This window comes from Bos grunniens, chromosome 16 (assembly GCF_055505025.1).
Source record: "Bos grunniens cultivar Pamir isolate PY7600 chromosome 16, Bosgru_T2T1.0, whole genome shotgun sequence".
Classification (NCBI taxonomy): Eukaryota; Metazoa; Chordata; class Mammalia; order Artiodactyla; family Bovidae; genus Bos; species Bos grunniens.
The window spans coordinates 10,216,866-10,236,658 of record NC_141180.1 but is presented as its reverse complement, the minus strand read 5'-3'; the positions used below and the strand labels follow the sequence as shown (position 1 = coordinate 10,236,658).

The window sequence follows — 19,793 nt, the reverse complement described above, 5'->3', positions numbered from 1 at the left end:
CCTTTGTCCTGTAAGTTTTTCCTCATTTTGTCTTTTTTTTTTTTAATCATCTTTGTATTTCTCTGATTTGGGCTTGGATTCCCACAGGGGCTCAATAAATAATTGACTTTTAAATGAATAGATGAATCAGTCACCAAAGTGAGGCATCCATTAACTTGCCATTTTTGTTTTCCTTAAATTTTGTGTTTTCTAAATTTTGTTTATTTATGTTACATTTTCATATAGAATATAAACTGTGTTTTAAGGAATTTTTTATATTATTTTTTCACTTGAAATAGATTCTGATATCAAAGTCCTTGAAGACCAGTTTGATGAAATCATAGTTGATTTAGCCACAAAACGTAAGCAGTATCCCAGAAAGATCCTTGAATATGTCATCAAAATCATAAAGGCACAACAAGAGATTCTGGTAAGATGATTTACCTTTAAAATAGTAAATTTTATGTAATGTCTGTTTTACTACAGTAAAAAAGTTAAAGTATAAGATCAAGTGGAGATAAATGATATTTCGGTTTCTTTGTTTTTCATGCCTGAATTACTACTGCTTGTCTATTATAAAACTTCCCCTTTCTAAGTCACTCTAGGTTTTCAATACTGTTGATAATAAAGTAGGATTTGAAGATGGAAGACTGACAATAACTTAATTCTGAGTCCAGGAAGGAGAAAGAAATTTATTTTTTAAGCCTCTTCTATTTGTGATTTGTATTTGGCACATTATTTGTATATAGTTACGTATTTTGGGAGACTCTTGTCTTTGCTATGTATTTTGGGGATGAAGATTGAGACTACCTGTTTATAATGCCAAAATTTGCTTTATGAATTGTGTGTAATTTCTTTTGCTCCAAAAATTATGACGAGGCAGAAGGAGGTTTGCTGGAATGGCATTGCCTATGGAGTGAGACATAAATGTGGCTTTCAGTTTTGCTTAACGGTTTGTCCTTACTTTTTGAAATTAGCATACTCACATATAAATTTTCCAGTTGCTTAGTTTTCAGGAATTGCTTCAGAGAGTGAAGCAGGTGCTTTATCTAAAATATTTTACTTATCATTCTATGAGAAAAAATAGTTATAAGCAAAATTTTTCTTATTTCTTCCATAGAAATGTCAGTTCTCCAAGAAATACCCCGCTCCTATCTCCCTCATCTACTTTTAAAGTTTCCTCAGGAAAAACATTCAAAATGTATTTATTTTCCAGTATCTTTCTCCCTATTACTACCCTTCCTCCCTGCTCCCACCCTCTCCATCAAAAAACCTGTAGTCAGTATTACATAAAAGAAAGTTTGCTGACCTAGATGGGGTGTTGCTGTGGAAGTTTAAAAATTGATGCAAAAATGAATGGGGTGAGGATACTAAAGACAGCTTTAAAACAAACAAACAAAAAACTTTTTTGGCTCCTGCTGCTTTGGGCATGAGAAAGGACATTTTCCACTTCCTTTTTGCCTGAATTATGGATCCTGTCCTTAGAGTTCTGCTACTGCAGTCCCAGTGTATCACAGGTAGGCATTAGTATGCTGACACTTTTAAAAACAGATTTCTGTGTGAATATGAGTTCAAGTTCTAACCACTTGTCTTAAAATGAACTTTTGAAAAACAGTCCGTTAATAGTTTGAAAACTACCTTATAGTTTAAGATTCTGTCACTATGCCTTTAATTTGCTTGTATGCTTCTTTATGTTGCTGCTTCTTAGTGTATGCAGTAGGTGGCAGTACTCTAAAAGGTATAAATCAGGCTTAATTTGATCTGTTCTTTTCTCCTCCCTTCCCTACAGGATCTAATTTGGACGTTTGTTTTGTTTTGGGTTTTTTTTGGCAAAAGAATGATACTGCTAACTAATATTTATTTATATTAGCCAAAGAAAATGTTTCTGTAAGTCACCTAGTTGTTAATTTAAATCTGTTTTATTTTATGTTTAGAAGCAGTACCACCCTGTTGTACATCTGTTGGACCTAAAATATGACCCTGATCCAGGTGAGCCAGTATTCATTTGTGGTAAAAATGAAGCATGAGCTTGTAACTTTAGGAGTTCCTGATACTCCTTTAAAGGATTTAGCATCAGGGGTATCTTCCCTTTGATGCTCTCACTCCCAGTCAGGTCTTTTTCTCACTTAGGTTTATGAGAACTAGCTCTAAACCTACCATCTCAGAATTTCCAGGGTCAGGACCCAGGAATCTGGACTTCCGTTAAGCAGTCTCCTAACCTAGAGTATTACACCTTCTCCATCTACCTTCTCCTATAATACCCTCCCATCTTTAATACTATTATATTATCCATTCTTTGCATTACAGCCAAAGTGACTATTAAAGCACTCATAGTATCTTTTCTTCTTGTGATAACCATCATTGGTTTTTCATCATTTACAGAATAAAATCCAATAAAAATATAATATTGAACTTAAGAGATATGTACACTTGTTACACCTTTGAATTCAGTTCTGTTTTCCACTTAAGTGCATCTTGTAAAACACAAAGAAATAAAAAGAATATAAACTTTGTAAATCCAGCAACAGAACTAACATTGCTAAAAATGTGGATCATGCATATTTTTAAATAACTCTATTCTTACCTTGAAAAATGTGTAACAATTTTCCTAAGAGACATTTTGGAATTTGCCTTTGGCTCTCTAAAGTACCAATTTTGAAGTCTTTGTAAAAACAGTTAAGATCTTGATTTATTTGTATGGGATTTCTATACTTATGGCTTTGAATACCTCACCCTTGTTGAATTCTGATTTACCTTCTAACATGTCCCCTGCCCTTTCAAAGTGTCCCAAGCCAATGGGATAAACTGAGAGGGGGAAGCAAATGCAGGCTGAAGTTGGCTAAAATTATCACAGTCACTGCGTTTGACAATAAACATTAACCTAGTAACACTTACTTTGTTATCGGTTTGGTTTGGTTCAGTTCATTCACTCAGTTGTGTCTGAATCTTTGCGACCCCATGGACTGCAGCATGCCAGGCTTCCCTGTCCATTACCAATTCCCAGAGCTTGCTTAAACTTATGTCCATCGAGTCAGTGATGCCATCCAACCATCTCATCCTCTGTCGTCCCCATCTCCTCCTGCCTTCAGTCTTTCCCAGCATCAGGGTCTTTTCCAATGAGTCAGTTCTTCGCATCAGGTGGCCAGAGTTTTGGAGCTTCAGCTTCAGCATCAGTCCGTCCAGTGAATATTCAGGACTGATTTCCTTTAGGATGGACTGGTTGGATCTCCTTGCAGTCCAAGGGATTCTCAAGAATCTTCTCCAGTACCACAGTTCAAGAGCATCAATTCTTCAGTGCTCAGCTTTCTTTATGGTCCATATCTCACATGCAGTCATAACTACTGGAAAAACCATAGCTTTGACTAGATGGACCTTTGTCGGTAAAGTAATGTCTCTGCTTTTTAATATTATGTCTAGGTTGGCCATAACTTTCCTTCTAAGGAGCAAGCATCTTTTAATTTCATGGCTGCAGTCACCATCTGCAGTGATTTTGGAGCCCCTCAAAATAAAGTCTCTCACTGTTTCCACTGTTTCCCCATCTATCTGCCAAGAAGTGATAGGACCAGATGCCATGATCTTAGTTTTCTGAATGTTGAGCTTTAAGCCAACTTTTTCACCTCTTTCACTTTCATCAAGAGGCTCTTTAGTGCTTCACTTTCTGCCATAATAGTGGTATCATCTGCATATTTGAGGTTATTGATATTTCTCCTGGCAATCTTGATTCCAGCTTGTGCTTTATCCAGCTCAGCATTTCTCATGATGTATTCTGCATATAAGTTACATAAGCAGGGTGACAATATACAGCCTTGATGTACTCCTTTTCCTATTAGGAACCAGTCTGTTGTTCCATGTCCAATTCTAACTGTTGCTTCCTGACCTGCATACAGGTTCCTTAAGAGGCAGGTCAGGTGGTCTGGTATTCCCATCTCTTTCAGAAATTTCCACAGTTTATTGTGATCCACACAGTCAAAGGCTTTGGCATAGTCAATAAAGCAGAAATAGATGTTTTTCTGCAACTCTCTTGCTTTTTCAATGATCCAGAGGATGTTTGCAATTTGATCTCTGGTTCCTCTGCCTTTTCTAAATATCTGATGTCACACACCTTCAAATAGACAATTACTGTAACTGCTTGATATGTCTAATCTTAGATCTTTATCAGTACATTTGTATGTGGGCAGATAGACATAGGGAGTTTTGAGTTGTTAATATATATACAATATATTTTATTCTTTTTTTTTTTTTTCATTCAACTATGTAACATATGGTTCATCTCTGTGCTTCTTACTGGTAATTTTTTTATGCTTTTGTACACATGCACACAATTTTATTTAAAGAGAGTATACACTTTTTTTTTTTTTGGTTTTGGATAGGGAGGATTTTTTAATTTGTTTTGCTTGCTTCCTCTTCTCATCTTCCACTCACAACTCCATGTATAATTTGTCTGAGGACTCTCATCTTCTAGAAAATCTTTAACTTAATCTTTCAACTTTGCTTATCATTTCTTCTGTTTTTGTACTATTCTTGTTTTGTACTATTCTTGTTATAATGTCTGTTATGATTTCCTTTACTATTGCATGCATGCTAAGTTGCTTCAGTTGTTTCTGACTTTTTGTGACTCTCTGGACTGTAGCTCACCAGGCCCCTCTGTCCATGAAATTCTCCAGGCAAGAATACTGGAGTGGGTTGTCATGCTCTCCTCCAGGAGATCTTCTTGACCCTGGGATTGGAACCATGTCTCTTAAGTTTCCTGCATTGGCAGGTGGGTTCTTTACTAGTAGCACCTGGGAAGCCTTTCTTTAGCTATTGGAGGATCTTAAACCTTTAGGCAATGCCAAAGAATGCTCAAACTACCACACAACTGCACTCATCTCACATGCTAGTAAAGTAATGCTCAAAATTCTCCAAGCCAGGCTTCAGCAATATGTGAACTGTGAACTTCCAGATGTTCAAGCTGGTTTTAGAAAAGGCAGAGGAACCAGAGATCAAATTGCCAACATCCATTGGATCATAGAAAAAGCAAGAGAGTTCCAGAAAAACATCTATTTCTGCCTTATTGACTATGCTAAAGCCTTTGACTGTGTGGATCATAACAAACTGTGGAAAATTCTGAAAGAAATGGGAATACCAGAGCACCTGACCTGCCTCTTGAGAAACCTATATGCAGGTCAGGAAGCAACAGTTAGAACTGGACATGGAACAACAGACTGGTTCCAAACAGGAAAAGGAGTACATCAAGGCTGTATATTGTCACCCTGCTTATGTAACTTATATGCAGAATACATCATGAGAAACGCTGGGCTGGAAGAAGCACAAGCTGGAATCAAGATTGCTGGGAGAAATATCAATAACCTCAGATATGCAGATGACACCACCCTTATGGCAGAAAGTGAAAGGGAACTAAAGAGCCTCTTGATGAAAGTGAAAGAAGAAAGTGAAAAAGTTGGCTTAAAGCTCAACATTCAGAAAACGAAGATCATGGCATCTGGTCCCATCACTTCATGGCAAATAGATGGGGAAACAGTGTCAGACTCTTTTTGTTGGGGGGCTCCAAAATCACTGCAGATGGTGATTGCAGCCATGAAATTAAAAGATGCTTACTCCTTGGAAGGAAAGTTATGACCAACCTGGATAGCATATTCAAAAGCAGAGATACTACTTTGCCAGCAAAGGTCCATCTAGTCAAGGCTGTGGTTTTCCAGTGGTCATGTATGGATGTGAGAGTTGGACTGTGAAAAATGCTGAGTGCCGAAGAATTGATGCTTTTGAATTGTGGTGTTGGAGAAGACTCTTGAGAGTCCTTTGGACAGCAAGGAGATCCAACCAGTCCATCCTAAAGGAGTCCAGTCCTGGGTGTTTTTTGGAAGAACTGATGCTGAGGCTGAAACTCCAATACTTTGGCCACCTCATGTGAAGAGTTGACTCATTGGAAAAGACCCTGATGCTGGGAGGGATTGGGGGCAGGAGGAAAAGGGGACGACAGAGGATGAGATGGCTGGATGGCATCACCGACTCGATGCACATGAGTTTGAGTGAACTCCAGGAGTTGGTGATGGACAGGGAGGCCTGGCGTGCTGCAATTCATGGGGTCACAAAGAACTGGACGTGACTGAACTGAACTGAAACCTTAAAATCATTTTCAGATTGCTCTATTTTTATTTTATCTGCAGCAAATTCCTCTCCTTGACATTGGTTATATTGGCTGTCTTTCATGGCTGTGATTTCTTCATATATTTAAGAATTTTGCTTAGCAAGTGTTTCCTGACCAAGTTTTTCATGTGCTTACTTTCTTATTGCTGCTTTCCCCTCTTCCTGTCTAGTAGTTTTGTGGTTGCCTTCTGTCTGGCCCTTGAACAGTCCCAGGCAAGAACCACATCTTAAATTGACACTGGGAGGGCCCCTGTTCCACTGTAATATTGGTGATAGTGGATCTAGTCACTAAGTCAGCAGGCAGCTTAATATAGGCCCTGGCTTTGAGGCATTTTCTCCCATCATCTAGTGTAGCTTTAAGTATGCTGCAGCTCAGTAGCTCAGTTTGGTTTTTTTTCCCCCAGCCTCATTTTCAGGGTAGGAAAACTCCATTTGAACCCTTGGTTTCATGTATGAGGCCAGCTCTCCCCATTCCCTGCCCCTCTGGTGCATGTTGATACCTTTTTATCTTGTGGGGAGCAAATTCCTGGTTACTTACTGCCTATCTTCCGTCTGCCCTCCATTGGATCTGTAACTTTAGCCTGACTTAACAGCTTTTCTCCTCTACTTTTTTCTGGTTCATAGAAATTTACTTTGTACATGCTTTGAATTTGTCTTTAAAATTTTTCTATATTTATCCAGTGGTACTTTGGACAAAAGTGGGGAGTTTATGAACTTCCAAGACCAGCTTGACTAGAAATTTAGGATACTCTTAAAAACACAAATCAACTTTCATTCCTCTCTGCTTAAAATCCTAAAGTCTTCCAATTTTAAAGAATAATAGACTTCGACCTTCTCACCATTCCTTTATGTGACCTGGCCCTTCCAGATTCATTTCAAAAGCTTTCCTTTTTGTTCTGGCCCTCTGTAGACCCTCTCTTTCAGCAAAGTGGTTCAGCTATGTGTGTGGGTATTTGTTTTTTAGTTTCTTTTCCATTGTAGGTTATTACAAGATATTGAGTAGAGTTCCCTATGCTATTAATATATAGTAAGGAGGTCCTTGTTGGTTATCCATTTTATATACAGTAGTGTGTATATTTTAATCTCAGACTCCTGATTTACCCCTCTTACACTTGGGTAACCATAAATTTGTTTCCTATGGCTGTGAGTCTGTTTCTCTTTTGTCAGTAAGTTCATTTATATCATTTTTTAAGACTCCGCATATAAGCAATACTGTGCGATACTTGTCTCTGTCTGACTTCACTTAGTATGATAATCTCTAGGTCCATCAGTGTTGCTGCAAGTGGCATCTCGTTCTTTGTTGTGGTGAGAAGTGTCCCATTGTGTGTATGTACCACATCATCTTTGTTGACTCATTTGTCAGTAAACACCTAGTTTGTTTCCATGTCTTGACTGGCTATTGTAAATAGTCCTGCTGTGAACATAGTGTTGGCTATATGTCTTTTCGAATTACAGTTTTCTCCAGATAAATGCCCAGGAGTGGAATTGCTGAGAGATCTGTTTTTAGTTTTTAAAAGAATTGCTGTGAAAGTTGCTCAGTCGTGTCCAACTCTTTACAACCCCATGAGTATACAGTCCATGGAATTCTCCAGGCCAGAATAATGGAGTGGGTAGCCTTTCCCTTCTCCAGGGGATCTTCCCAACCCAGGGATCGAACCCAGGTCTCCCTCATTGCAGGTGTATTCATTGCAACCTGAGCCACAAGGGAAGCCTAAGAATACTGGAGTGGGTATCCTATCCCTTCTCCAGGGGATCTTCCCGACCCAGGAATTGAACCAGAGTCTCCTGCACTGCAGGCGGATTCTTTACCAACTGAGCTATCAGGGAATCCCCAAGGAACTGCCATACCATTCTCCATAGTGGGTGCACCAATTTACATTTCCATTAGTAGTGTAGAAGGATTCCCTTTTCTCCACCCCTTCTCCAGGGTTTATCATTTGTAGCCTTTTTGATGATGGCCATTCTGACTGGTATGAGGTAATACCTTATAGTAGTTTTGATTTGCATTTCTTGAATAATTAGCAGTGTTAAGCATCTTTTCATGTGCCTGGTGGCCTTCTGTATGTCTTCTTTGGAGGAATATCTATTTAGGTATTCTGCCCATTTATTTATTTATTGAGCTATATGAGCTGATGGTGTATTTTGGAAATTAATCCTGTCAGTCACATAGTTTGCAAGTATTTTTTCCTCAGGTTGTCTTTTTGTTTTGCTGATGGTCTCCTTTGCTGTGCAAAAGCTTTTAAGTTTAATTACGTCCCATTTATTGATTTTTGTTTTTGTTTCCATCACTCTAGGAGACAAATCCAAAAAAAATACTGCTGTGGTTTGTGTCAGAGTGTTCTGCCTGTTTTTCTCTGGGAGTTTCATAGTATCCAGTCTTACATTTAGATTTTTAATCCATTTTAGCAAAGTTTGCTTTTGTATATGGTGTTAGAGAATGTTCTAATTTAATTCTTTTACATGTAGAGCTGTCCAGTTTTCCCAGCACTACTTGTTGAAGAGACTGTCTTTTATTTAGTGTGTATTTTTTTGCCTCCTTTGTCATAGATAAAATGATCCTAAGTGTATGAGTTTACTTCCCCCAGTCACTTCTAAGGTTGACATCTTCTCAGTTTTTCTCATTTAAATGCTACCTCCACAGAGAGATCTTTCCTACTCACCCTGGTAAAAGTAATCTCTCCCCAGTTCTCTGTCATAATACTTGTTTATTTCCATAATATCATTTGTTATGACATGTGCTTGTTTGTTTCTTTATGGTTTCTCACAAAACTGAAAGCTTCATGAGTTTTTTACTTTGCATTTTTGTTTGCATTATATGAAACCAGCATATAGCATCATGCTCAGTAAATACTTACCTCATGACTATTATTCACCCATGCATTCAGCATATTTATTGAATGTCTACGGTATGCCAGAACTGTTCTCACTGTGGAGGATGTAATGGTGAACGATACAGACAGGGTCCTTGCTCTGTGGAGCTTACGTTCTAGTGGGAGAAGGAAAGTAGCAACAAATAGAAAAATAAATAACATCAGTGCTAGGGTGATGTGTTTAGGTGATGGGAAACACTTTTCTGAGGAAGTAACAAGAAGGAATTTATCTTGTGACAATCAAGAGGAAGAACTTTTCAGTTAGAAGAGCTAGAACAAGGTTCCTAAGAATGAGCTTGAATATTCATAGAACAAGAGACTACTGAGCTGTAGTGGAAGGAATAGAGGGGAAGAGCATTACAGGAGAAGGTTAGAGTCTTGACTGAGACCAGATAACACAAGCTAAGAGTTTGAAAATATGTGGTACCTTAAGACAGATGCAGTTCTTGAGTACTGAAGGAGCTGGTGAGGTGCAGGTGTGAGTAGATGCCAAGGATCCTAGCACGTGTGTTAAACAGATGAGTTAAAATTATGGCAAAGTGTTATCTTCCGGAAAGTCATAAATCACTGCTTAGTTTTTGGTTTCCTTTTCACCAGGGATGCTACTTTTTAACTCATGGTTCTTATTCATGCCTTTAGTTACCCTTTTTAGAAACTAGTATAAGCCAAACATCCTATATTATGCATGCTTGCTCATACATGTTCATAAAATACAGTGGAAATGGAAAGGAAACACTCAGTTAATGCTTTTTTTTTTCTTGCTGAATTTCTGAATTTGTGCAGGCTTTTGGAATTTCATGTTTCCTAGTTTAGTCAGTGCAATGACCTAAAAGCAAAACAAGGTTGATTACTCAATCTTTCATTTCCACTTTTTCATTTCCCTGTGTTTTAGAAAGCAAGTGACTAGGGAAGGCAGTGTACTCAAGGGTGCCTAACTTCCACATTTTTAAGAGCAAACTTTTATATATATATCTTTGCAGCAGTCTTCTAATTAACTACCTACCAATAGGATGAGTTTTCATTTGTCATTTATAACCTTTTGTGATCCTATTCGTGAAACTAATCATTCTTTCCATATCATCAACTTTAAAAAAAAGTTATTTGAAATTAATTGACGAGGCTCCCTTTTTATTATTTCCTGTCCTTCACTAAACATGTAGTGATGACAAAGATCTATTTTAAGCTTCTCTGTAGTAGACTTTATGATAGTTCTTTTGCTGACCCTACAGGCAAAGGACTTAGAGACAGTTCCTCTTTTTTCCTAATAATGACAGCTTGCTTAAGCCATTGTTAGAATATTTACAGGTAGTCACCCACTTACAAATGGTTACATTTCAGACATTTATACTTAATCTGAACTTTGAAATTTGAACTGTATTTCTCCCCTGAAAAAATGTGCAAATGGTATTATAAATAAATAACTTTCTGGCTACCCTTTAAAGACCTATGTAAACCTACATGTGCTTGGTCACTCAGCTGTGTCCGACTCTTTGCGACCCTATGGACTCTAGCCCACCAGGGCCCTCTGTCCATGGGATTCTCCAGGCAAGAATACTGGAGTGGGTTGCCATGCCCTCCTCTGAGGAATCTTCCCAACCCAGGGATTGAACCCGTGTCTCCTGCATTGCAGAATTCTTTACCGCTAAGCCACCAGGGAAGCCCCATGTAACATAGTGTAGCTGAAATACTACACATTTATGATGAAAAATATTAGGAGAATCACACTTCAGATGCACATTAGTTCTACTGCGTGACATTTACATAGAATTTGGAGGTAATCATTTGGGTTCAGTGATACCTTTGTTTGTGGTGAGACAATGAATAATGGTGCCATGAAGGTGTTCCCATTAGGTGATGGAGAGAGCCGTTGAGAATGCTTCTGCAGGAAGCCCATCCATCTCCTGCGTGGCAGGGACCCGGCATCTGGACGTGAGACATTCCTAAGTCCGATGTTTGTTTATCAGGAGTGCCTGTAAGCTCTTACTAGTTACACAAGTGGAGCATCCATTTAAAATAATCTTAAGTGAGGAATTGAAAAGTTTGTGTATTTTGAATTCCTGAGTAGATGTTAATGTTGGTGAATGCTTTTCTGATACATTTACAGATGACGTATTTCATTTTTAGTGATCATATTTTTGTGTTTATTTTTCCCCCCTCTTTGGGTTTTTTTAAATATTTGTGTGTTTAGTTTTATTCCTAAAATTATTGATGCTCCTTAGTTTTCAAAGAAGGAATTTCATTTACTTAACTAAAAACAAAACAGTACTTAAATGTTAATAGTTGAAACAAATTTAACTCTAGACTTTTTAAAATTCTTTGCTAGGCATAATTTATTTTCATTTTTATCTTAAGAGATTTTTATTGTAGCAGAATTTTTGACCGTTTGTTAACTTACATTCATATGAGTATAGTATAATTCCTGGCAAAGTGGTAGTTTGGAAAGTTACGTATAGAATATAGAAGAGTGTGTGCTGTGAGTTTCTAACTCTATTTAGTGTTTATTCAGTTATTCATTTAGTTCATATACATTTCTCAGCTCTCACAGCTTCTTTTTTCCCATCTGAAAAAAAAAGAGGCTGATGAAACCTGCTTCCATCACAGAGTTGCTAAAGTTAATACATAGGGCTGATTGGCATTGTATGACAGCCCATAATACTACAGAAATGCACTATCAGAAGATCACGTGTAGGGAAAACTTCCTTTCCTTTTGTTTCTTTTACCTGAACTCTCATTTTCATAGCCAAGTTTGTCAAAAGAATAATCTACACCCATTAGCTTCACTTTCATTTTTGTCAAAAATCATCAGTAGTATTAAGCATTGATATTGTTATGACTATGTAAATGTTCTTCAGTATGAGTCAGGTAATCAGACAATGAGTGTATTTTCTTTCTTGAACATCTTATTACCCCCCACTTTGGAATGCTTTATTTTTCTGTTTGCTTTGTTTGCTGATGTTTCTTTCACTGATTCTTTCCCAAACACTTCAATAGAACAGTAAAATTCCTCTCAATATAGTAAACACTTGCATCAAATCCACTTTTAAAACCCTTTCCTTTTTTCTTGGAGGTTTTCCTCTGGGAGCCTTTTGTCTTCCTGTTCAAATCTGGACTGTTTGCTATTTAGACCTGCTGAAGAGCTTTCATTCCATCAGTTTCTTTCCTCATCATCCTGGGAATTTCCTTTACTTCTGTTTTGGATCATGTTTCCTGGTTCCTGTGTTTTCTTCTTTCTTGATTTATTCTCTTGTTTTGGTATAGCACATCCTCTACCACCCACCTCCTATTTCCACTCACCCCCAGCCACCCAGTATGAAATCTTCTTAGTCTATAACATCTATGTTATAACATAGCTCTTATAACATCTATGAAGTTTTTACTTGCCTTTCAATTCCCTTGTTGGATTGACCTCACCTTTGTGCCTCCATGGCAAACTTTGTCATAGCCTTCATCCATCATACTTTTCAAGCACCTACTCTACAAGTCAGGCACTGTGTTCAGCAGGAGGGAGTCCAAGACTAAGAGAATAAGGTTCTTGTTCCCAAGAAAATTCTGAAAAATAGGAACACTATGGTTCTCACTGCGGGGGCCGTACTGCCCCCTAGCCGTCCTTTGAAAAATAGGGGGAAATTTTTACTTATAGCACTATTGGGAGGGCATAGCTGGTGTTTTATAGTCAGGGGCCGAGAATACTAAACGTAGTTAAGTCCAGCACCAAACATTCATGTATGAAAATCTGTTCGTAGTTATCCAAGCCTGGGACCTAACTCCATTTTACATGCAATCCCAAACTACTTGGCACTTTTTACATTGTTATTGCTTGTGCAACAGATGGAAAACAGCTATTGTCCATCAGCGTGTGTTTGCAGAAGAAAATTTTTTGTCAAGTTGCATGTGTTACTACGTGCTGAGTGATTGAACTGAATACAACTTTTCTAGAGTAAATGTTGAGAAAGAGATTTTGTTCAATATTATGTGTATGTTTGTATATATTGAGCTATAATATACAGTGCACAGCTTGATGAACTTGTACACATATATACATATTAAAGTATGTAACTGCTGCTTGGATCTAGATACTGTCTGCAGAGTTGGGAAACATAGGATAAACCTGTGTTTATGGTTTTTTAAATATATTTATTTTTTAAAATTTATTCATTTTTTAATTGAAGGATAATTGCTTACAGAATTTTGTCATTTTCTGTCAAACCTCAACCTGAATCAGCCATCAGTATATATATATATCCCCTCCCTCTTGAACCTCCCTCCCATCTCCCTCCCCATTCCACCCCTCTAGGTTGATACAGAGCCCCCGTTTGAGTTTCCTGAGACATACAGCAAATTCCCACTATCTATTTACATATGGTTATGTAAGTTTCCATGTTACTTTCTCTATACCTCTTACCCTTTCCTCCCCTCTCCCCATGTACATAGGTCTATTCTCTGTCTGTTTCTCCACTGCTGCCCTGCAGATAAATTCTTCAGTAGTATCATTTTTCTAGATTCCATATGTATACATTAATATGCGATATTTATCTTTCTCTTTCTGACTTATTCACTCTGTATAATAGGCTCTAGGTTCATCCATCTCATTAGAATTGACTCTAATGTGTTCTTTTTTATGGCTGAGTAATATTCCATTGTGTATATGTACCACAACTTCTTTAACATAGGATAAACCTATTTTTAAATAGTACCTTTTCAAATAATGTGCCCATTATGTTTTCATATGTACAGTAAATATAGTCACACTGTCCAAAAATCTGGAAACATCAGGAAAATATCCTATTTATTTCATTTTTTACATTTTAACAGTTAGATCCATTGCTTTAAATTTTACTTGAAAAGGTAACTTGAAGTTAAAAAAGAAGATATTGACTATATTATTTGCAAATGTAACTAACACATATTTATTCTGCTTCCCAATTTTACAGACACTCTGTACCCCAAAAAGTTTCCTTATATTCCTTACTGGTCAATATTCTGCTGCTCTCAGAGGTAGCCACCATTCTGACTTAATCATCATATTTCTTCAAATATTCTTTCTATCTCTGTTAATTTACATATGCAGGAAAGGTAAATTGAACTAAAAAGTCATTGCAACTAGAGTTGCATTTTATCAATCTGATTATGAAATGTTTTAGATCCACTTACAACTTTCATACTCCCTTTTTTCAAAAGATGAATTACTTAGAAATTTTCAACAACAGTTTTACTTGCAAAGGATTTTGGTACAGTGTGTAGAACAAAGCTAATGGGAAATATGTAATGGAAGATTTGTCTTTTTAATAGGACCAAATGTTACTAAATTAACAGAAGCACACACACAAAATGTAGGAATCTCATTTTTATTAATAAAAATTATTTTTAAATACTTCCTATTATTGCCACACTGTATATTAAAAACTTTTTTACAGTGATAAGAAATTATGTGAATATTAAATTTTTAATTAGATTGCTTGTCTTTATTCTTACTCCCTGGTGGCTCAGGCAGTAAAGCGTTCTGTCTACAATGTGGGAGACCTGGGTTTGATCCGTAGGTCGAGAAGATTCCCTGGAGAAGGAAATGGCAACCCTCTCCAGTACTCTTGCCTAGAAAATCATATGGACGGAGGAGCCTGGTGCAGGCTACTGTCCATGGGGTCACAAAGAGTCGGACACGACTGAGAGACTTCACTGATTCTTACTCTGAATCTATCCACAAAGGTCAACCACATATCTTCTGTCTGTTGAGTCACTGAGTCGTGTCTGACTTTTTGCAGCCCCATGGACTGTAGCTTGCCAGGCTCCTCTGTCCATGGGATTCTTTGGCAAGAATACTGGAGTTGGTTACCATTGTCTCCTCCAGGGGATCTTCCTGACCCAGGAATTGAACCCACGTCTCTTGCATCTGCAGTTGGATTCTTTACCACTGTGCCACCTGGGAAACGCCGTTTTCTCCATAGTTCTCATATTTCTGTTTTTGTCTTATCCATTCTATGTTCCCCATCGCCTTTCAACAGTATGACTGTATGATCTCTGAATTCTTTTTAAGTGGATGTAATTACTGAACTACTGAATCTAATCTGAATTATGGTGGAATTTCAAAGTGGGAGATAATATTTTCTATTGAATTTAATCCCTACACTTTCCAATGTTTTAATGTAGGGAATTATTTTGATGTAACACTTTTAATAAGGCCATCTCATTTGTAGATACATTGTGCTTCCTAATATTCACCATTTCAACATCCTGTACTTTGTATTGGTATATTATCCACACTCTTTTAAGATTATTTCCTCCCTTCTTATCATATTCAAATAAATAGAGTATGTTATTTCACTGATCTTCTGTTTTCTATATAGAATAACCTCTGATTTTCTTGTTAAATAAAGGTGAAGAGTCCTCACAGATTATTGTCCAGATATCACCTGCTTGTCTTTTATGACTTGGTATTAGATTAAAAAGCCTAAAATATTGTTTGGTGGTTTCTTTGCAGCCCCTCGGTTGGAAAACTTGAGATGCAGAGGAGGAGCCGTAGCTAAGGAGATCAGTGAAGCCATGAAGGTAACTACCTACTAAATTATAAGTGAATAACATGTGTAGCTAGGTATTTGCTTTTAGCATTCATATGTGTCTTAGTCTGTTGTAATAGGAATTCTCAGTAGTCTTTTAAATAGATCTTTAATGAAGTTATTAAATGACTGTAACATTCAGAATAATTACCATTTTTTAGGTACCTACCGTGTGCCAGTGTTATACCTGGCTTCTTTAAAGGTTGGGCTTCCCTGGTGACCCAAATGATAAAGAATCTGCCTGCAACGCAGGAGACCTGGGTTCCATCCCTGCATCGGGAAGATCCCCTGGAGAAGGGAATGGCTAGCTACTGCAGTATTTTTGCTTGGAGAATTCCATGGACGGAGGAGCCTGGCAGGCTGTAGTCCATGGGGTTGTAAAGAGTCGGACACGACTGAACGATTAACACTTTAACTTAACTTTCTTTAAAGGTTGGCTATATTTTTTGAGTTCTGAGAGTTAGGAATCCATCAAACAATTTTGGATAATAACACTAACATTTAGTCAGCATTTGTGAATTAGGCCCCGTCTGTTTCACCTATATTGTGTCACCTCATTTTATCCTTACTCTTTCCCTCTGAGAGAAGTACTGCTACTTCCTTGTTTTACGGATAAGGAAACTAGAGGGGCTAAGTAGATTGCCCAAACAGATAATTGTGCCAGGATTTAAACCCTGGATGTTTAGCTCCAGACCATGTACTCTTAACCACTGTATTATACTGTATTGATGCAAATAATCAGTAAATAATATATAATAAGAATAGCAGAAGAGGTTTATTAGAGTCAAACCAAGGGCTATAGCCCAGGAAAGAGCTTCTCAGTAGCTTTGATGGGACTGCTCCAAAGGGGTAGGGGAGGAGCCAGTCTATATGAATTTTTTGGCTGGGGAAAAAAATGTTGTCAAGATTGCGACTTGGTAAAAAATTACTGCTAAGCGCGAAGAACAGATGTCTCAAGTTAATGATTTTAGTGTTTTTTTCTGTGTATGGGAAGGTGCAGGAATCTGGGGTCATTGAAATATGTCCTTAAATGTGCATCTTAACTATCTGGGAGCCTGTGTATCCAAAGCACAGAATGCTTCATCTTGGCTTTCCCTTCCTGAGTTCCCCTCGGGGCTCGCTGTCTTGGGTGACTGCAGTGGGTCGTGCCTTCGCCCTTTGTGTAACTGGGTGATGAGCACATTCTTTTCTTTCATGGTGAAAGCAGAGGTACGGGTATGCTTGACAGGCCGTAAGACAGGCTGTTGGAGTTAGCACACGGTTCAAACTAGATCATGTATAAACCAGAGTGACTTCCGCACACCTCAGTATGTGAAAGTTTCTTCCATCAACTGCATATCCAACTTGGAGTTTTAATATTATAATAATAAAAGTGTCTATGTTCTTGACATGTATTCTGCCCAAACAAAAACATTTGGATTTCTAGTACATGAAAATTATTTTTAAACTCCTTCAAGATCTCCTCTGTTTCTATAACCTTCTTTTGTGATGTGTATTGATCCCATGATTTTCTGGTACTCACACTTCTCTCCCAGCATGCTCTTAATCAGACATTGGCAAACTGGGGTGGGCCAGGCTAAAACCTGGCCTGCCACCTGTTTTTGTAAATAAAATTGTTTTGGAACGGAGCCGTGTACTTTCGTCTGCTTATTGTCTATGGTCTCTTTGGGGCTTCCCAGGTGGCATGGTGGTAAAGAATCTGCCTGCCAATGCAGGAGACATGGGTTCAATCCCTGGTTCTGAAGATCCCTAGAGTAGGAAATGGCAACTCATTCCAGTATTTTTGGCTAGAAAATTCCATGGACAGAGGAACCTGGTGGGCTTCAGTCCAAGGGGTGGCAAAGAGTGGGATGTGACTGAGCATGTATGCATGTGTGGCCTCTTAACACTAGAACAGGAGAGTTGAATAATTGTGACAAATGTAAAGGCCCTCACAGCCTAAAATGTTTATTCTATGGGCCTTTATAGGAAAAATGTGCTGATCCCTCCTCTAAGATTTCTAAAATTGTACTATCCTAAAATACAGAATTCCAGACATTAGATTTTTTAACTCTGAAATTCTGTTACCTCCTCTGTGGGTGTGTGGGTGGGTGGGTGGGTGGGTGTGTGTGTGTGTGTGTGTGTGTTTTAATCTTTTCACCTTGCTGTGAGGCATATGGGATCTTAGTTCCCCTACTAGGGATTGAACCTGCACCTCCTGCATTGGAAGGACAAACTCTTAACCACTGAACTGCCAGGGAAGTCCCTGTTACCTCCTGTTTTACTAGAGTTTTATTTTACTACCAGGCATTATAAAATAGGAATAGAATACATCTTTTTAGCTTTAGCTTTTTGTTAAAATTCCTCGGCTAAAATTGGTATTTTAAAGTAATATCGATTATCTGTGACTTAAAAATAAGGTTTTAGAAAAAGGCTTGACCTGAACAGTTTAAAGACTTGAGTATTGTACTTATCTCTGTGTGTTTGTGTTTCAGCCTGAGATTAATGTTAAGTATTACTGTTGTTTGTTTTTTAAGTCCTTACCTGCATTAATTGAACAAGGAGATGGATTTTCCCAAGTGTTAAAGATGCAGCCTATTATCCAGCTCCAGAGAGTCCACCAGGAAGTCTTTTCCAGTTGCTGTAGGAAACCAGATGTTAAACCCGAGAGCTTTATAGCACAAATAGAAACCACACCAGCAGAGACTTCTACTAGGACAGCTACTGACTTGGTACTGAGAAGAAAGCGAACTAAAGACTGCCCCCAGAGAAAATGGTATCCGTTGCGGCGAAAGAGAATTAATCTTGATACATAAGCCCTTTTTATTCATCTTAAGAGGTGAAGTAAGGCACTGTCAACATTTAGATTACAGCCTAATGCCTGGACAGGACTTTGTTTAAACAGCAGATAACTAGTGATTCCTTAATACAAATATAGTAACGCTATATTGGGGTGTGATACAATATTTTCATCTGTAGTCCATGAAAAGCATATTGTTTGAATATTGGCATAAAGCCTGTCAATAGTCATTAAGAGTGCAAACTTTTACTGTCCTTAAATACCATCAGCACTTGGCTGCCTTACAGCTTTTGTGGAATTTCAGAAGTAACATATTCCACTGCATTTCCCAGATATACGTCTTTGTTTAAAAAAGAGCTGTAACAGTTATCTTTATTTAAGGGCTGAAAGTCATCATCATTTCTGCACAGTAGCAGATACAGTTGTTTTCTTGGATTCCTTCCCCCAAGGCAGTTTGATTTATCAAATTAACATGCAGATGACAAGACTGGCTTTGACTTTGTTACACTAAGTTCCACTAATTTGAATTTGTGGGATTAATTTTAGAATTTTTTTGGTTTTGTTTTGTAAGACAAAGAAGATGATTATTTGTGTAAGAATTTCTCTTAGAAATAAAACTTGCCATGTAGCTGGCGTTTCTTACCCACACTTTTGCTTTCATAGATTAACTTTTAAACATAAGTTGACTTGGAACTAATAATTTCTTTTCAGGATTTCTCATTATTTTTTGTAGATGAATCCAGTTCAAAAATATATATCAGATTAATACATTAAACAAACGTCACTGTGGAAGAAATACAGATGCAATCATATTGAACTATTTTACATTTGAGAATGTTTACATATCAAGTATATAATGATTGGTAGAAAGAAGTCTGAGAAAGCAGTATTGCCTATACTTCTAAACATTTAAGTAGAGTTTCTCTAGCTCTTATTGTTTCACTTATTCACATTAATACAATGTAGCCAGGGCCATCTAGTTTGCCAGCTGTTTTCTTACAAACGATTATATACCTTCATTCCTTTACAGAGGAATTTACTAATCACGAGGTTGGAAAATAATGTACTTCTCTTGTTCATTATATGTTAATAATCATGAATAAGAAAGTCTGTCTCAGTGAAGAAAACTTACAAAGCTACTTTATTGCATTCTGAATTTGAGTGTTAAAACTTGAGATCTGTATATTTGTATGCAATAGTGTGTTTTTATTAAAATAATGTACAAAGACTGCAGCCTTGATCCTGTGTATTTTTAAGACTTGTCTCAGGCCTTCTGGAGCTCAGCTTTGGTTGGATGGTAGGTCAACACCTTGCACATAACTAAATTTCTCTGTAAAACTGGAGTCTACAGAATATTGCTATACTAATGTTGTGCTTTTTCATAATATCAGTACAAAAGTCTATGAATAGTTTCACTCAAAAGCATGCAAACAAAAGCATTATTGTTAATTCTCCTAGATTAGATAA

The 19,793-nt window shown here is 37.5% G+C and overlaps 1 protein-coding gene across 3 annotated transcripts in view; it reads left to right on the top strand.

Annotated features, from left to right (window-relative positions):
• NSL1 (NSL1 component of MIS12 kinetochore complex) overlaps positions 1 to 19,554 on the top strand; it is a 35,701-nt gene extending 16,147 nt beyond the window's left edge. For 2 of the 3 annotated variants that reach the window (XM_086342315.1, XM_086342314.1), the window contains exons 3-6: positions 279 to 409; positions 1,914 to 1,968; positions 15,472 to 15,539; positions 18,064 to 19,554. In XM_086342315.1, coding sequence (XP_086198441.1) covers positions 279 to 409; positions 1,914 to 1,968; positions 15,472 to 15,539; positions 18,064 to 18,342 — 533 coding nt within the window. In that variant the 3' untranslated portion in view covers positions 18,343 to 19,554. Of the gene's footprint in view, positions 1 to 278; positions 410 to 1,913; positions 1,969 to 15,471; positions 15,540 to 15,708; positions 17,176 to 18,063 lie in introns of those variants that run through there. The other variant, XM_086342316.1, reaches the window with a different exon arrangement.
• The last annotated feature ends 239 nt before the right edge of the window (positions 19,555 to 19,793 follow it).